Source organism: Mus musculus, chromosome 6, assembly GCF_000001635.26.
Source record: "Mus musculus strain C57BL/6J chromosome 6, GRCm38.p6 C57BL/6J".
Lineage (NCBI taxonomy): Eukaryota > Metazoa > Chordata > Mammalia > Rodentia > Muridae > Mus > Mus musculus.
In genome coordinates this window covers 53687835-53705310 of record NC_000072.6, presented here as the reverse complement: position 1 = coordinate 53705310, position 17476 = coordinate 53687835, and the positions used below count along the sequence as shown (strand labels likewise).

At 42.2% G+C, this 17476-nt stretch overlaps 1 protein-coding gene across 6 annotated transcripts in view; it reads right to left on the bottom strand.

Annotated features, from left to right (window-relative positions):
- Positions 1-4946: 4946 nt before the first annotated feature.
- Creb5 (cAMP responsive element binding protein 5) overlaps positions 4947-17476 on the bottom strand; it is a 413139-nt gene continuing 400609 nt past the window's right edge. For 5 of the 6 annotated variants that reach the window (XM_017321523.2, NM_001327821.1, XM_017321522.2 and 2 more), the window contains 2 exons: positions 12304-12412; positions 4947-11387 (listed from right to left, as the gene is read on the bottom strand). In XM_017321523.2, coding sequence (XP_017177012.1) covers positions 11224-11387; positions 12304-12412 — 273 coding nt within the window. In that variant the 3' untranslated portion in view covers positions 4947-11223. The remainder of the gene's footprint in view (positions 11388-12303; positions 12413-17476) is intronic. The other variant, NM_172728.2, reaches the window with a different exon arrangement.

The window sequence follows — 17476 nt, the reverse complement described above, 5'->3', positions numbered from 1 at the left end:
TCCGGACGCTCATGGAGTTTGTGCATTTAAAGAATGTTTGTTAAAGCATTAGGTTTTTTTGTTGTTGTTTTGATGTTGTTGTTGTTTTAATTGTCCCTGGTGAATTTGTGCAATACTCTTCGGAAGAACTCTAAAATAGTTTAAAAACTAAACACAACTAAATGGCTTTGGGAGCTTGGTTGTGGAAAACTCTTTAATGTGATTCTAAATATTTTAATCTCTTATTAGTTAATGCCATTTTGATTTAATCAAGGGCATCCCCGGCACAATAGAGCAAGAACCATCATTCCATCATTAATGTTTAATGCCAAAGGCTTGTACTAGGAGACTGTTGTAGAAATCTGATCTTCCAGAACACAGTCCCCTAGACTTCTAAGAAGGCTGTTCACACAGAGGCACAAAGTAGCCCTGTGACCAGACAATGGGAATGGTTTTCTCTGAATGCACTAAAAACATCCTTATCTTTGAGGTTTGGGAAAATGTCCTTCTTCTCTTGATCTTATTTTGTTTTACAAGAGAATTTTTTTTCTTTTTAAAGAGACTCAGTTTCAATGGTTGTAGTATATTCAATTTGTTGGGCCAATAGAGAAACCAACTGAAACATTTGGCCTAGTCATCTGGAGTCAACGTGCAGCTTCAGCTGTGGGCCTTGCCTTGGTGAGTCATTTAACAGCCTCGGGCCTTTGACTCTTGCTGCAGAAGGGGAAAGTGTGGCTTGCACTCCCTGCAGGTTGTTACTGCTTCTGAGTCCCTCTAGCTCACTAGCACATGATCTCTTAGGCCTGTTTTACAGAAGCATATGAAGCAATGTCCCTTCCCTGTTCCTTAGTCAAACCAGGCCAGTTGCTGTTTTCAAGAAACAAAAACAAGCAAAGGAAAACAAATCAAGAGCTTAATGAGGTGGGAGTGACCTTGTTCCTGCAAACTCTAGTGTCTGATCAGCCAGCATCAGGGATCCGGGTCCTACCACTCCTCTCTCCCTCTGCCTGAACTAGAGATGGAATCCAGGACCTTAGCTATGTTAGGCAAGTGCTCTGCCATTGAGCTACCCTGTAACCTTTCTCAACTAGCTTTTTCTTCTTTCTTTTTTCAGAAGTAGTTCCGAGCCCTTGTCAGAGGAGGAGGTCCGGGAGCATCCGTTGTGCGTGGGTGTCATCCCGACCAATGACTTCACACACTGTCCTTACCCCTCTGGTTCTAGGTAACCAAACCTCCTTTAGTCAAACATATATGACAGCTTTCAGATGATAGCTTCTTCAGATTCTTGATAGACAACACAACTATGCTCACATAGATTGGTGACTAATATAATTAAAGTAGCATGACTACTATTTAAAAGTCATGATTGAAACGAACTCTTATTCTAGCACTTCTTATGACAAATGTAATACAAACTCAGCGTGATAATGTGAATGTGTTTCCAGTCCAGTCAAAATGTTCAAATCTGTGTGTCTAAGTCATGGGAAAGCTTTGACTTCCAAAGTACAGTGAGCTTCAGCAGCTTGGAAGTGGCACTCCCGATGTCAGAGACATGGAAGACATTGGCCCTGTATCCCTGACTTCCCTCACCTCATACCTCAGTCTTTGTAGTCTCCTTTTAGGACACCTGCTATGAGGATCCCTCCCTCAGGGACATCAGCCTCCTGTTCCTATGCATGGCTGTGAGCTTGCACATAAGTGTGACATGTCCCAAGCTGACAGAGGGGACCAGGTGATTCTCCCTTGCTCACTTCCTAAACAGGCCACAGAGTCTATCGGACACATCACCAGACACCACTTTATTTACACAGCTCTTAATGAACTCAGATAAAACATGCCTATAGCTATAAAATGCATGTCAGAAGGAAGGTTCTAGATTCATGAGAAATGCACAGCTATGCCCTGTAGACCACATCAACAGCCCATCAGTTGGGAATCTAACCCTGGCCTAAGTTAGCATTCTGGGCTTGTCTCCCATGATGCCAGCCTCTGGTTAAGGTAAGATTTTTCAAATGACCTGTTCTGGTCATTGAAACCTAGATAAGATTCTCAAGGACAAGAGTTGTTCTTTGTTTTCCTGGTAGAAAAGGACTAAGAAGGGCATCCTTGACCCTGATTCTCCCCTTTGCTGTCTGGACTGTGTGCAGGCCCTAGAATCCCAGTAGTTCTTTGTGAGGAGACAGGGAGGTCTCAAGCACCTGAGAGTGCCCGGGAGCATCGCAGAGCTGACCGGGAGCATCACAGAGCTGTTGGTGCTCACATGAACTTTCAGAATCAGCACCAAGGACTCGGGGCTTTTATTATGTAAGAAAACCATACCCATTTAAACCAGTGGTGTCTGCAGAATTCCTTAAGACATTGTGTATGCACTACACTTTCATCGTCTTTCTCCTTCTCACAACAACTGATCTTCCTCCTCCCTCCTAGTCCTCCTGCCCCTTTCATGTGTTCTTTCTTTACAGACCCTATGAAGCTCATGAAGGTTGCTCACAGGAAGGTCGATGAGTGGATAGTAACAGGGAAGACATGTTATATGGCAGGTGTGTAGGTGCCTACCAGTGGCTACACCAATGAAGAATCTATTTTTAGCTTTCCCTAGCAACCATTAATTGTATGTATAGAATTCCCAGGAAGTGATGGGGCCTCATGAACTCCTCTGAGACGCCTTACTTCTGTTTTGCTTGTCTTAATCTCTCTCTCTCTCTCTCTCTCTCTCTCTCTCTCCTCATTCTTATTCTTCTCCCCCTCTTCCTCCTTCTCCTTTTTTTAGTTTGTTTTGATTTTCATTTTTCATTTCTTTGTTGTTTTCTGAGAGGGAGAGAGAATGTGGGGAGGATCTAGGAAGAGTTGTGGGGGGGGGAGGAATAGAAGGAATATCAGAATATCTTGCATAAAAATTAATGTGTGTGTGTGTTTTTTTAAAAAAGAGATTGTTTTTCTGTTCTCACCTTTGAGGATATTAGTCCAGCATCCTCAGGAATGCTTATGAGATTGTAAGAAAAAGACCTTTCTTGGAAAGTATATGTATAAAATCATTTCAAAGCAAAGGAATGGAAAACCATTACAGCACTTGAGGAAACAATATCCTTTATATGAGAGCTGATATCTGTGCTTTGGGTATCAAGGCCCGTAAGCTGAGCCATGACATAGAGAAACATATAGCTGCATAAAATTATTTTAATCTTTTTTAAAAGATTATTTTATGTAATGAGTGCTTTTGCCTGGATGTATGTACACAAGCCTCTTATGTCCCTTGTGCCCTCTGAGCTGGAGTCACAGACAGATGCAAGACACCATGTACGTGCAGGGAACTGAACCCAGGTCCTCTGCAAGAGCAGCAAGTGCTCTTAACTGAGTCACCTCTCCAGCCCTGCCTTTAATCTTCACTAAATGCTCTGTTTCAGCCCCATGCTTTTAATACAACAAGGACTCGTCCTTCATTCACTTATGCGTGCATTCATTTGATAAACAGATGCTAACATCTGCCTTGCACATGATGGTGTGCTGCTGTTCTCCCTGAACTTCAACCTCATGGTGTGCTTTACAGTGGGAGACGTGATTTCTACAAGGTACTTACAGAAATATCAGTGGCTTTCACTAAGTCACCTTTTCCCCACCTCTGCATCCCCTTTTGGAAAATCCTTCTTCATCTCCAGAAGTCAGAGGTTCAAGCCCTCATCACCCAGCTTCCCAAAACAGGTCTGATAAGGAGAACCACTGGTCCGGTGTGTGCAACCAGGTTCTCTCTCCTGGGGAACAGGGATTAAAAGATGAGCATTATGAGCTGCTTGTTGGGGGTGGGGGTAGGGAAGGGAGGGCTTGCGTTGGAAGACTGAGTGTGCCCCTGAGTGAGGTCATCTGAAATGCTGGAGTCATAGAACCAACTGAATGAGCAGACTAAGCGGGGCACATAGAAAGAGGTCCAGACACAGTGCAGAGTGAGAACACACGTCCATAGACACCCACGGAACCAGATAGTCCTGTCTTCCCAGTGGCCTCCTGATGAGAACTGATATGTAACTCGGCTGGATGCTGTGAGACACCTTTCACGTCTGTCCAATAACTCTTTTATCACTTGAGCCTTCCTGGCAGGGCTCCACCTCTTTAAGTAAACCTACTCAGTCTAAGAGGAAAATCAAGATCAAAGCTGACAAACCAGGTTTGCACAACAATGCTCCACTTAAGATAATGCAAATGAGCTCCTAATGGGTTATGGAAATGCAATATGAACTGTTAGTTTTCTAGCCAGAAGAGAACAGAGTGAAACTTATAAGTGGACTAAGTTCTTCCCTCTGACTCACGTGGAGAACAAGTCAACAGCAGTTCCTGTCCTGAGAACATGCAAGCAGGAGTGACCCACGGCCAGTCTTTCAGAGCCTAGAGGGTCTGCACTGCAGGAATATTGCTTTCAAAGACTAATGGAAAAATTCTGGCTGCCTCTTCAGTTCCATCTCCCATAGGTCTAAGGAGACATAGTATAGTATGGGGAGACCAGGTAAGAGGGAAGAAAATTATTTTAAAAGTTACTGAAACAGTAAAAGCCATGGGTAAGAAGGAGGGGAGGAGGAGCCATCTAGAATACTTCAAGAGGCTGTTGCCATACCCAGAGAGAGGCCAAGTGAAGAACTTCCCTTTGGCCAACAGTAGCTTCTCCTTCTTCAAGATAACCGGAGCTTGAACTGTGGACATCTGGTATTAAGATCCGCAAAGCTCCACCCTCTTTTGTGAAGTACAGGTGGGGTCACGCCAGTAAGAATCTGTTACACAGCGTTCTCAGCTGAGAAGCGGGATGGAGAAGGGAGGCATGCAGAGACACTCTGAGGGAGAGATCCTCACTCAGGTGTCCCTACACAACAGGGATCTTTGGGATGGGAGCCTTGGTTTACCGGGAAGTACTAAGGCTCTGTGAAGAATGAATGCCATTATCTACAAGCCCAAATCCCATCAGACAAAGGTTACACACATTCTTTGCATTTGAGTGCTTTATTATATTGGAATTGCGGTGATATTATTAACATTTGTACAAATGCACAAAATCTTGTCTCTTCTTGCTAGAAAGAGAAGTAAAAATCTGACCTAGTTGAACAGTCTTAATGAACTCATTGTCCACTGGTAACAATAAATGTGTTCACAATGCAACAAAAAGCTAAACAGAAAATTAAACACATTAAAATGCTGCAGCAATATTTACACATATGACATATGTACCCCCCCCTAGGTTTTATTTCTCCTTCCAGTTGGAAGGTGGTTGCTTTACAGACAGACACACAAACACAAAGGCTTTGCTGTTTACAAAGACAAACAACCCCAAGTCCAGAACTTAAAGTGACGGCACCTTTTTTTTTGGGAGGGGGGGACTTTTTCAGTCAACATTTACTTTACACAGTGCTAAACTTTTTTTCTACTATATTTTTGGACAATGTTTCTACTCCAATTGTCCCACAACATTGTGTTTGAATAGAGCTATGATTTTGGGGAGGGGGCATTCCAGGCTTGCTTATTTATTTATTTATTTATTTATTTATCGCTCAGAGACAGTCCTTAAAGGCAGTTTCTCTCTGTGAGGCAGATGAGATTAGCAAAGCTCTTGGAAGGGAAGGGGTGGGCAGGTCTTCTTGCCAGAAGCTGCTTGGGAGGGGTCCTTTCTCTTAATTCCCTGCCCTGGGGCACCACTACTTTCTCTTGGAATCTTGATTCTCTAAAGGCAGTGTGGGCACTGTAAAGGAGCAAATGAGAATCTAATACATTGACTGTGTGGAAGATTCTAATGATGTATTTAAAGCTAACTTATTCAGGTCCCACATTCTCCAACTTGAGGCAAAATGACTTTATGTTTTAAAAAATTCCTGTAAAGTTTTCAGATATAGACCCCAAGGTAGAACCTTCAATGGCTTAGGAAGAACTTCCTAGGTCCTGTATTCTGATGAGCTAGATCCTTTAACTTGGTTTAAATATAGCAGTTGATTATTGATTCCTTCCTGATGATAGGCTTGGAAAGGCATCAGAGGACCACTTAATGGTATTAATGTTTGAACAAATGCTGGCAGTTCGGCTTTACCCTCTCTTCAGTTTGCAGTTAAATAGGTTTTTTCTTTGTCAAAAAATAGATGATTTATAAGGAAAAAAATATATAAACACTCTTTAAGCAATTTGGCTACAAGCATTACATCACTGAAAAATTCCACAGGGAATAGCAAGAGACTTTGAGCACATGGACACATTTCTATTGTCACAACACGACGAACGAGGCTGATTTCAAAAGTTCTATATGTTTTGGTATCAGATGTCTACTTGTAAGTTTATTGCTCCTGTGTTCTCTGATCCTTCCTTAGACTGAAATGATAAAACAGAGGCGCTGTCTTTAATCTCGCTACAAGGCAACATTGTATATTTGAGACATGGGAATGGGAGGACAGGGCCACTGTGACTTCAGCAGCCTTACCAAGACTATGGCTAGGAAAACAGTGAAGTGTGCATCGTGGCACACGAGAGGATAAGTCTCCTGGCTTGTTCAGGATACTTTGGTTTGGGGATGAGATAGAAAACTAAGTGTGGCTTTGCTGCGACCTCATTGCCCCATTGTATGGTGCAACCATTTTTCAAAACAATGCTAGGAAGAAAGAGATCAAGGGGACGAAGCATTTCGTGTATTGGCTCTTCTTGGCATTCTTTAGCACGCTTCACAAGGCTGTGAGGACTAGCAATGAGTGTGCACACATAAACTGGGCGTACATGCCCTGGAAGGCATTTGAAAGGGTGCAGCCGAGAGTCTTCACCAGACAGTTGTAAAGGTCCCAGGCAAGCTGAAGATCAAGGAAAAGGGCATAGGAACGAGAAGGAATCAAAGAGGTAAAGTGCAACTTTAAAATATAAATTATTTTAAAAAGCAGAAAAGAGGTTCTAAATCACCGCGGTCGCGTAGGCACGGGTTTATCCTGGGAAGGTGCTTCCCTTTTGCTTCTGATACAATGGGGATAGGGGTGGGGGTGGGGGTGGGGGTGGGGGTGGAGCTTAAAAGCTTAAAGCTGCTGCACACAGTTCATTCGCTGTTTGGGAGGGGCCAGGCAGCTCCAGCGAGCTGAGTGGTGCTGGGTGTTCTTGGAGATGGGCATGCAGTGAAGAGAAGCCAGGAGGAAGGCATTTTATGGGTAAAAGAAAATCCAAAGCCGCTCGGGTTCCCATCACTGATGCCCTTTAGCTGAATTTGCTTCCTAAATGAAAGAGCTCACGTGAAAAAAAAAAAAATGAAAAGAAGAAATACATTTAAAAAAAAAAAAACTTTCTCAGAAGGTAGATTAACTAAGAACTCACAGAGCAGTAAACAAGCCTCAAAAGATGCACAAAGATCTGCGCGCGGGCTTCCAGCAAATGACAGGAAGAGCCACCCAAGACCCTGAAAAATGGCACCCAAACTAGGGCAGGCTATTAGGGACTAACATTTTCAAGACACATAGAGCCTACAGAAGAATACTGTTCAAATGGAATGTTTAAAATAACATTTATTAATAAATATCTTATACATTCTAAATTAATAGATTCCTGTTCAAATTTTGCTTTGGTCCTTGAATCCCACTGTACATACATACATATATATTTTCTTAGATGGTTTTGCTCAAAAGGAAGGACATCCTATTCTAACTGAAAGGCTAGTTTTATAGCAGTTACTGATGCTTAAAAATAAGCCCAGCTAAGGGCTTTTTTTTTAAATTGAAGCTGGTTTATGATTCTAATGGCAAACTCTAGGCCACTATAATCTGCTTTCCTAGAAGGCAACAGTTACCGGAACATTTCCCCACTGACACCTCTCTTGGAATAACCACTGCATTTTATTGATTAGATTAGTTCCACGGAGCACTGGCTGAGCAAGTCACCCCAGTCTTTATGATACACACCTCAACAGCACACACACTATCGGTCACCCACAGGCTGTTTTAATATGGCAACTCGCACACATTGACATGTGGGTAAAGAGATGACGAGGGTCACCAGCACCCAGTAGATCATAGCTAACTCCATATCTAGCTTTGAGATTCGAACACTCATCCGGGGCTGGGACTTTGAGTCTGCCTATCCCAGCATCGTAGATTGAGAAAGGTGTTTCTAAGAAGCATTCATGTGCCATGTCTTTCTCTCAGTGAGTGGGGATGTGCACTAAGTTTCCAGCCCTCAGCATGTTAGGCAGGGAGGTACTGGAGAAGTGCCCAGGAGGCTGGCAGGGACTTCAGAAGCAGATCCTGTGATAATGGAGCCACACAGGAGTAAGAGAGGCAGTGTTTCTTGAACTTTCTTTCCCTCCTTGGACGGGGGAACTCTGAAGGCTGTTACCACTGACTCCTGAAAGTCTGTATGGCTGACACTGGTAACTGGATGGGAGAAGACGATGAAAAGGAATTAGAGAGATGCTCTCCTCGAATCGCTGGTGTATGGCAGTCAGTGCAAGGGTTGTTTCAGGCAGGCTCTGAGATCTGGTAAAGGATGGACCTTTCTGTGGAATCTTGACTAGGGATAAACCAGAAATTAGATTTCCCCAGAAGTTTTTCTCGACTGACAGCGAGCTGGCACCCTCACCGACTCTATCCATACTGCAAACAAACACACCTAAAGGGCCTGCCCATAACAAGAAGGCAGTTTATCCTAATTATATGTTGAGAAAGGTTTGCTGTGTGTGGTGGCTTGCCTACTTAGCATAAAAAACAGACATAATTGAGCTATAAATAATGCACATCAGTCAAGCTGTCGAGTCTCTGAATTAAGAAAACCCAGGCAAGTTCTTAACTGCAAAGGCTGTCCCTGGAACGGCTAAGCACTTCAGTTGAGTGGTGGGAGAGACATAAACTGAAAATCATCATTTTAGTGGCGGGTCACTCCCTGGATGTTATATTACTAGTGGATTAAAAAATTCATTTCTTCAAGTGCTATACATGCAGGCAGGAGGGAAAGGTCCTGTTTACCCAAAGCAAGTGTCAGATAGAAGCCACAAGCTCTGCCACTCTAGCTTGCCCCTTCTATTTTGAAGGGAGCAGAGCACTGACCTGATCTAAGGAAGGAATTTTGCAGAAAATGACCTTTGATTTCAATCCAGAGCTATGAATGTTAAATTCTTTCAAATCTAAGACTTACACGTTTCTTAGCAAGCCAGTTAGGTTAAACCATTTTGTTACTGCTGGAATTAAAAAAAAAATAACAATATTAACTCAGTATTTAAAATACTTGAAAATGATGCATTTTCCTAAAATACAATAGAAATTTCTGTTTGCTCCATCTTCTTTCTTCCCTTTTCATTTTTCTTTTCCCTCTTTTTATTTTATTTTTTCATTTCTTTTTGATTCTTAGGCCATATACTCTTATGCTTTACTGAACAGCCAAACATGTCTCTCAAAAAGCACAGCATACATGAAAATTATTGATAAATATTGATTTTTTAAAAGTAAGTTATTAGATAAAACTGAAACTAGTTATAAAAGTCATGCTCAGAGCCCTCATATTTTCTTTTTTTTTCCTCTAAAATAGAATTTTTTTTAAACTATAGTGAGCGAAGAAGTACATCCTTCCTTTACAGAACTCTTATAAAAGTGATGGCTTTTGTAAAATACTGTTCTTTTAAAACCTATACTGTTCATAAACACACACACACACACACACACACACACACACACACACACTCACACACTCAGGCACACACATCCATGTGCACACACACACACATAGGTTAGGAGGTGAATTATTTGGGCAGAGATGAAACACCAGCATATGCCCAGACTGCTAGTGAGAAACATTAGCCCCTATTATTTGTGAAACACGATAGTAAAACACCAGCAGAGTAGAATGGCTTGTTTCAAGGAGGCACAACTGTGGTTTGGGTTTGATCTGCTTTCCGTAATGGGCAAGTCCGTGGACATTGCTGAAAATATAAATCAGAACTACTCAGATGAGCGCACCAGCCTGGCCACCTCCATGGGACTCGGTCAGCAGCCAAGGAGTCTGACTGTTCTGGCAGACTGCGAGTCCCCGAGAAACGCTGGCCTCGCTTTCTCTCTGTTGCTCCAAGAGTGAGTTTGCTTTTGCCCACCAGAACAGCAGAGCTGGTTCCATAGGCTTAAGAAAAATAATAATAATAAATCTTAGGTTATTAGCAGCTGATGATTGAACAATGTAATCTGTGTAGTGAACAGAGCCCTTCTGAACTATTATATAGTGCATGGATTTTTTACATTATAGACAGGCCATAGAAGCGAGCTGTAATTCGAGGGTGTGATGTTAGAGCCCACATCCTTATTTGAATTTTCACAGTTGGAGCTTACGAAGTCCCTTTCCCTAGTGTCCCCACAGCTGGCATTCAACAGTGCTTCACCTATAACCAAACCACCTTTTATTTGCTCTGGTTATTAAAAACATTAAATCAGGCACATTAAACATCTCCTGGTTGCTATTTTGTGAAAGGCAAAAATTGAATGAACTCCAGCTGTGGGTTAAACTGTGGCTAGGTCCACAGTTTCCAGATTTGCTTTTTCTCTTCTTTAAACATTATTTTCTTTTTTACATGCAAAGCTAAAGGGGAGAAAAGGAAACAGAAAAAAAGTCAAAACAAAGAGTAAACAAGGGATCCGGGGAAAGGAAAATGAGATGGATATTGGACATCTGCGCAAGTAGAAAAGAGAGGAAGGAGGGGGCCTGAGATGCTTGGTGGCTTTCATGGGATATGGATGGACCATAATTTATTTTTTTCTAGCAAGAGAAAAAAATATTCAGGAAGGCCCATGTGTTTATCTGAGATTCTGGTGACATCACAGCACAAACTCAACATGAGTTATGACATCATGAGCTTTCCCACCCAGTTACTGTGTGGATCCATCTCGCTTGACATCTAAGCATACCTCATTTTGGCTAAAAGCTGTAGTTGAACAAGATTCATTGTTCCAGGCAAAGGGTTGGGCTGGTAAGAATGAAACCATGGCTATATACAGGAAAGGTTCCGTTTATAAACAAGAAACTGGTACCAGAAAATTGCAGAGAAGCACCAACGTGCTCCCCAAGCTGATAGATATTCATTGCATATCTCCCTTTTTTCTTATATAACTAAGTATAAAAGACAACATTTCCATAATAACTATAAAAATGAAAGCCAGTCTTTGAAGGGCTGAGGCGTCTTCCAGGTCTGAGATAATTCTAAAAAAAATGCCCCTTTGAGAAAGGATGTACGGCATGCTACAGCTCTTCTCAAAGGCCAGGTTTGACCGATGCCTTTTAAAGAATAGGATTCAGGTCTGTTCTGTGAGTTGTAAGCTGACTGAGGGTGGAGCTCCCCACGACCTCGCTGACCGATGAGGATGTAGTGATGGTGTTGTGTTGGATAACTTGCTGCTGAGAGCATGCTGGCACAGGGCTCGCAGGAGGGCTGCTCTCTGGACCTAGGAGGAAAAACAGACACACACACACAAATATAGCTCTTTCTTGGGGGAGTAGAAATGCTATTAGACATTAAACTGCGTGTGGAGGAGCTTCATACATTTCCTTCTGGAAGAGAAGGCCAAAGCTTCATTTTAAACTGAGGTTGCCAAGCTAAGCCTCCCAGGCTCATAGCTATGGGAAAAGCCACTTTCCCCATCAGTAAGATGACCCCCGTAAAATGTGTTTGATCAAGCCTTGGGGGTATGAATTCCCCCGTCTTATATTTTCAGGTAGCCGTTCGTATTATTAAATGTGGAAAAATACTCACATGTGGTGGGAGAATCTGTGTTGCTCAATCTAAAAAATTATTTGAAAACAAATTGACCTTCAGCCACGATTCATTGTTCCTCCTGCCTTCCCTGATTCACCTAGCATTTAGTCTACTGCCATTGTAAGTACAGAAAGTGGAGCCAGGGAGGAAGAGACCCCCACACTGTTTGCTGAAAAACAGGGGGAGCCCAGGAACTTTGCAGCCTGGTGGGCAACATGCAGCATCTCCTGAGAAACTAGAGGCAAGTGATACACCCAGAGATGTCTCTCAGCTCCCAGGAGGATTCTCTCAGGAGGATGAACAGGCCTCTAGTAACTGGACCCCCACAGACTCATTTCTGGCTACAAAGCAGGAATTTGGTAATGTGCTGCCAGGGAGAGTAAGGCCAGACCTTATTGGGGGTGGGGATGGGGGAGGGGTCCTGGGCATGGTTTTGGGAAGAGGTCAGGAAAGATGGCTTCCCCTGGCAGAAGCATCTATAACCTCTTAGTCATTCCCAAGTATCTGTCTGGGTGTGCAGCCTGTGCTGTATTTTTCCCTTATAATAAAAATTCAGGGCAAAATGAGAGACAAGTTTTCTTCTAAGGAATAAAAACGTGACTTACTTAAATACCCTTGGGATTCTTTCTGCATGGCTGTTATCGGACAGTCTTTATGTGTTAACAACAACTGCTTCAGCTGGGCCACCTCGTTTTTCAACATGGACACTTCATTCTGGGAAGACATAGTAACATTGTGTTGAGAAGACCAAAGAATTAGCAAACACAAAAGTCCCACCATCTGCTTTCAACAACAGAGTTATCAAGCTTTACTGACTGTGTTCAAATGACATTCAGAAAGTTACTTTGAGGGACTGATCCGAATTCTGTAGTTTCCCTTCCATTTGGCCCTCTTATTGTATGGGTCTTTTGAAGAGACCAAAGTTTAACTCAAGAACTGAACCCCTACATAAAAAGCAGACCATAGCCTTTAAGTGACGGGCTCTGGAACCAGATAATATAGCCGAGATGCCCATGCTTCTCTGACCATGTGACCTGAGATAGCTGTGACCATGTATTATCTAACATGATTTGGTTAACCTCCACCAACCTCATTTATAGCATTTAGAAGATGGAGTTAGAAATGGTACAATGTACAATGAACTTGGTGACACCCATGGTACAAACGTACATAAGTAGACATCGTCTAGAGAAGAAAACTCCTAGAAGTCTAGAAGTTAACTTTAAAAAATGAAGCTGTTTCTTTAATGAATATCTCCCACTTGCAAATGCATTTGAAACACTGGATAAACTGTACCCCGAATAGCATTGCTAATAAAGTAACAAATGTCTCATCTGCAAAAGCTTTCCCCATTATCCTTCAAACCACAAAATAATGATAATAGTGAGAAATTCTCTTAAAGATGAATAAATCACTTAATGGTACAGGAAAATTGCTCTTAAATCTGCGAGCATTCATGAAGGCAAACAGTACCTCCCACTTCCCAGCTAGGATGATTGATAGGTAGCCAGCCATGGTTCGAAGTGACTTTTGGCAAGTAAGGACAACTTTATTTTACAGGGAAATTCACATCCGCCTCCAACCAACTCCTCTTTGAACTTTAACTGAATTATGTTGTTTAAATAACATTCTTTGTTTCCCCACACCAAGTTCTCCTATTTTTAAAATAGTATGTATAAGAGAAATTCACCTTTAGAACATTATATATCTTTATGTATATGTTTAAAAATAAAATAAAACTGCTCAAGCTGAAACAGAGAATTGTTGTGTGTGTGTATGTTTGTGCATGCACACAGCAAGGTGAAATGTCTGGACTTGCATACGTTAGCACTGACACCTTTCTGAACACACCATTCCGGATACCCTAACAAAACTGGCAGTTACAGATGATGTAGACAATGCAACTTAGAAACCATTACGGAGAACCTACACTTTCTCTAGTGTGGCCCAGAAAACAATCAGCAAAGTATAAAAGCCAAACTTGGGGGTTGGTGAGATGGCTCAGTGGGTAAAAGTGCTTGCTCCCGAGGCTGAAGCCTAGAGCTCAATCCCTAGAGTCCACATGGTGGAAGGAGAGATCAACTTATACATGTTATCCTTGGATTTCGACGTGTGTGACATAGCACATGTAAATCCCCCCATAACAAACCAACCAACCAACCAACCAACCAACCAATCAACAAACAAACAAGCAAAGTATTGTAGTTTTAAAATTAACAAACAAAACCAAACTGGATTATTTTGCTTTCTTTTAACACATTTTGAATTGAAAACCAATCTTTTTTGAGATCTAGTGGTTGTTTGGAGATGGGTTTGATTTCTCCCCTACTGTGTCCTGGGCAGAGGTGGTGTCTTGGTAGCACTTGCACTCCTGCCAGGGTGTGTTGATGGGCTATCCTTTGAAACACTGGTAATGCTACTCATTAGCTGTCCAACATTAGTGGGAGCACATCCAAACTCTTTCACAATACACTTTTCGCTTCCAAAAGGAATTTTACTATAAAACAGCATAAACTTTCATGCCTATCAATAAAGCACTATCAAAGTATATGAGAACATTATTTTGTCCACAAATAGCAAAATACTTTGCTGATAAACCAATAAGCTGCAAGTAGAGAAACGAAGTAAGGTCTTGAGTGGTGTAAAGTTTTGTTAAGGATGTAAGAATCAGGACTGGAGAGATGGCTTGGGAGTTAACAGCACTTTCTGTTCTTGCAGAGGACCTGATTTGGGCTCCCAACACCCACATAGCTCACAACCATCTATAACTTTAGTTCTGTAACAATGTCCTCTGCTAGTCTTCGTGGGAACTAGGTATGTACATAGTGCATATACATGCCTGTAGGGAAAACATTCATATATATGAAATATATATGAAATATACATATATATACATATATATGAAATATATATGAAATATATATATATATATATATATATATATATATATATATATACACACACACACACACACGATCTAAAAATATGCAGTGCTTTGAAAACAGACCATCTGCACATACTTCTGACATTAGTAATAAATTGTGTTATCAGGTCATGTCATGGTTCAGAAGTGAATACCAGTTAATAACATTAACAGAGAGGAGCAAGCAGTCCCTGAGTTCAATACACATTACTCTGATGCAGCAGGGAAGAAGGAACAACCTAATCGCCTTGAAATTCATGCACAGGAAGTTCACAGGAAAGAGGAGAAGCAGCGTGCTCCTAGGGTTGAGAATAATCATGAGGGCTGAAGGCATAGCCCAATGGTACAGTGCTTGCCTGGTATGGGCAAGGGCCTGGGCTGTGTCCCCAGAACTACAAACCAAACTAAATGACACCACTACCAATGACAGCAGTTGGGGCTGACTTTCCAGATTATTCCACTGAAGTCCAAAATGAGATGGTTTGGCTAGTTTAGTTCTTCCCAGTAAGACAAGCTTCACAGTCTATAGAGATTGCGTGCTGCCTTCCTATTGTGCTCTAATCACCTAGCAATCAAATGAAGGAGCTGATCATGAACTTTTTTTGGTCAGTGAACTGCCCTGGACATTCTCACAGATGCTTGTTTATACTCTAGGCCTTGTGTCTCATGAAGAAGCCAACTCCAGCATCTCTTGTAAGACCAGATCTTACCAGTACACATCACAGTGCATGAACCACAATTTCATTTCAGAGAGAACAAAACCTGTATGTCCACATCTGCACTCGTGTTGAGAAAGAGTTTCCAAAACCTTCGTTGGATGTCACAAGGGCCCTTAACTTGAGAAATGTCAAAAACTGATGGCGTAGAGAAAGGGGCTAAGATGGGAGACTCTGCACAGACATGGCATCTTAGGACTCCAGATTCAAAGAAGACAGAAGCAAGAAATACACAAACACCAGGCTAGGCTTCTAGTAAAAACCTTTTGGAGGTGAGAGGACTAGAATCACCCTGAATTCGTTTTTGTAAAACCAGATAGAGAATATTCCAAAAGATGCACTAGAGGAGTCAGATTTGGCCTGGAAGTTCAGCAGGGAAATAAAAGCCCGAACAGTGGGAAGAATTCTCTCACTTTATCAATGGAGGAAAAATTCACCTTTGTTGGCTGTAGCACCATGTCTAGCCTAGGTGCCCAGATACAGCTTTTTAAAAAGTATAAATAATAGACACACACTCTTTGACTGAAGTCGATCCTTTCCTTTCTCAGCTGTGGAGTGACTTGGGGGCTGCTGTTCTTAAAGCTATTTAGATAATGATGGTAAGAGAGGGACCCTGTCACACTGATGTGTTTTTAAACCCATAAATCTGCCTGGGGATGAAGTAGGGATTGCATGTTCCACACTGTGATAGCACCCTTTAAACAGCACGTTCAGTATCCCCTGACAGGCACATTTACAGCTTGGGGCTCTGATGATGTCGTTTTGTTATATGACAAATCTACAATCCCCCCCCCCTTTTTTTTGTATAAGCTGGAGTTTGTGCCAAAAACATAATTATCACAAAGGGCCCAGAATCCCACCCCCTTTTTCAGATTAGCTGAGGGCAGGTTTGGTCCCTCAGAAACAAAGGACTTTCAATTTGTCAAGCAACAGTTTCCATCTGGCCCGCTCCCCTGCCAAGTCCCAGACCTGGGTTCGTGTGTCTAAAATTTCAGCATCAACTTAGACCATGTGTCTTTGCACTAAAAAGGAAAAGCAATTACTTTAGTGGGTGACCAGATGATTTCCATATCCCCACTGAATGCAAGCAACCTAGGAGCGCCACATGGGCAGGGATCTGTCACTGCAGCAGAAGGAGACAGACTCCTTTGGTTCACTTGTGTCAGAATGAAAGATGTCAAAGCTGTGGCTTAGGGCACAGGCGATTTGCCCAAGTCCTTGGTCTGATACTTATTGGTTGTTTGGCACTGGGGTTGACTTCTTATCTCTCCAAGCCTAAGTTTCTCCATATTGCAAAATGTCAGATTGGGCATTTTCTAAATTTCTCTAAATCCTATACCTATGATGAGTTCTTGGGCAGAAATTTACTGTGAAGCTAAGACTGAGGTCTGCCTTTTATTTTTCTGGGTCTTGTTTTTCCAATGAGAAGCTCTGCAGAAGCCTAGCTATAAGACTCTATTCTGGAAAACAACTCAAAAGTGGCAGCTGGCCCCTCAGACTTCGGGGATTCCATTTGGCTGGTGCTTGTTTGCTTAGCACCTTCTATTTCTGTTTACTTAAAATTTGGCTCATGGAACCAGTCTCAAGAAAGACACCTTTTTCTTTTGACATCGAGAGGAAAAGGGTCACTCATAGGTAGCTGAGACTGTGCTATCCTCTCCTGCATCACAAGGCATGGTCCAGAGTACACAATGTAACAGATACCATGGGACTGCTGTGCCCTCTGGTGCCTCTGTAACAAGCAGTGGCTGAAAACATCAGTAAGTGGGGTTTTAGAGATTCCTCACCCTGCCCCTTTCTCTGCATAGCTTTTGTAGCCAAAAGATACCAGTGTCTACTGCTAAGGCTAAGATGTTTTTATCCAGTTTTTAAGACTTAGTACCTCTTTTTCTTGGATGTCTTAGCTCTAAAATATTAAGCACGCATACACACACACACACACACACACACACACACACACACACACACACACACACAGTGAATTAGTGTCCTAGTAAAGGGTAAATGCACTTTGTATGTTTCTTGAAAGCAGTCATAAATAAGGGTATGTCAAGGCACAGGCACATCTGACCTTAAACTCAAGGGCATCTTTCTGTGTGGCTCTGCTATGACTCTTCTCAGCGAAGATCCTGGAGTAAA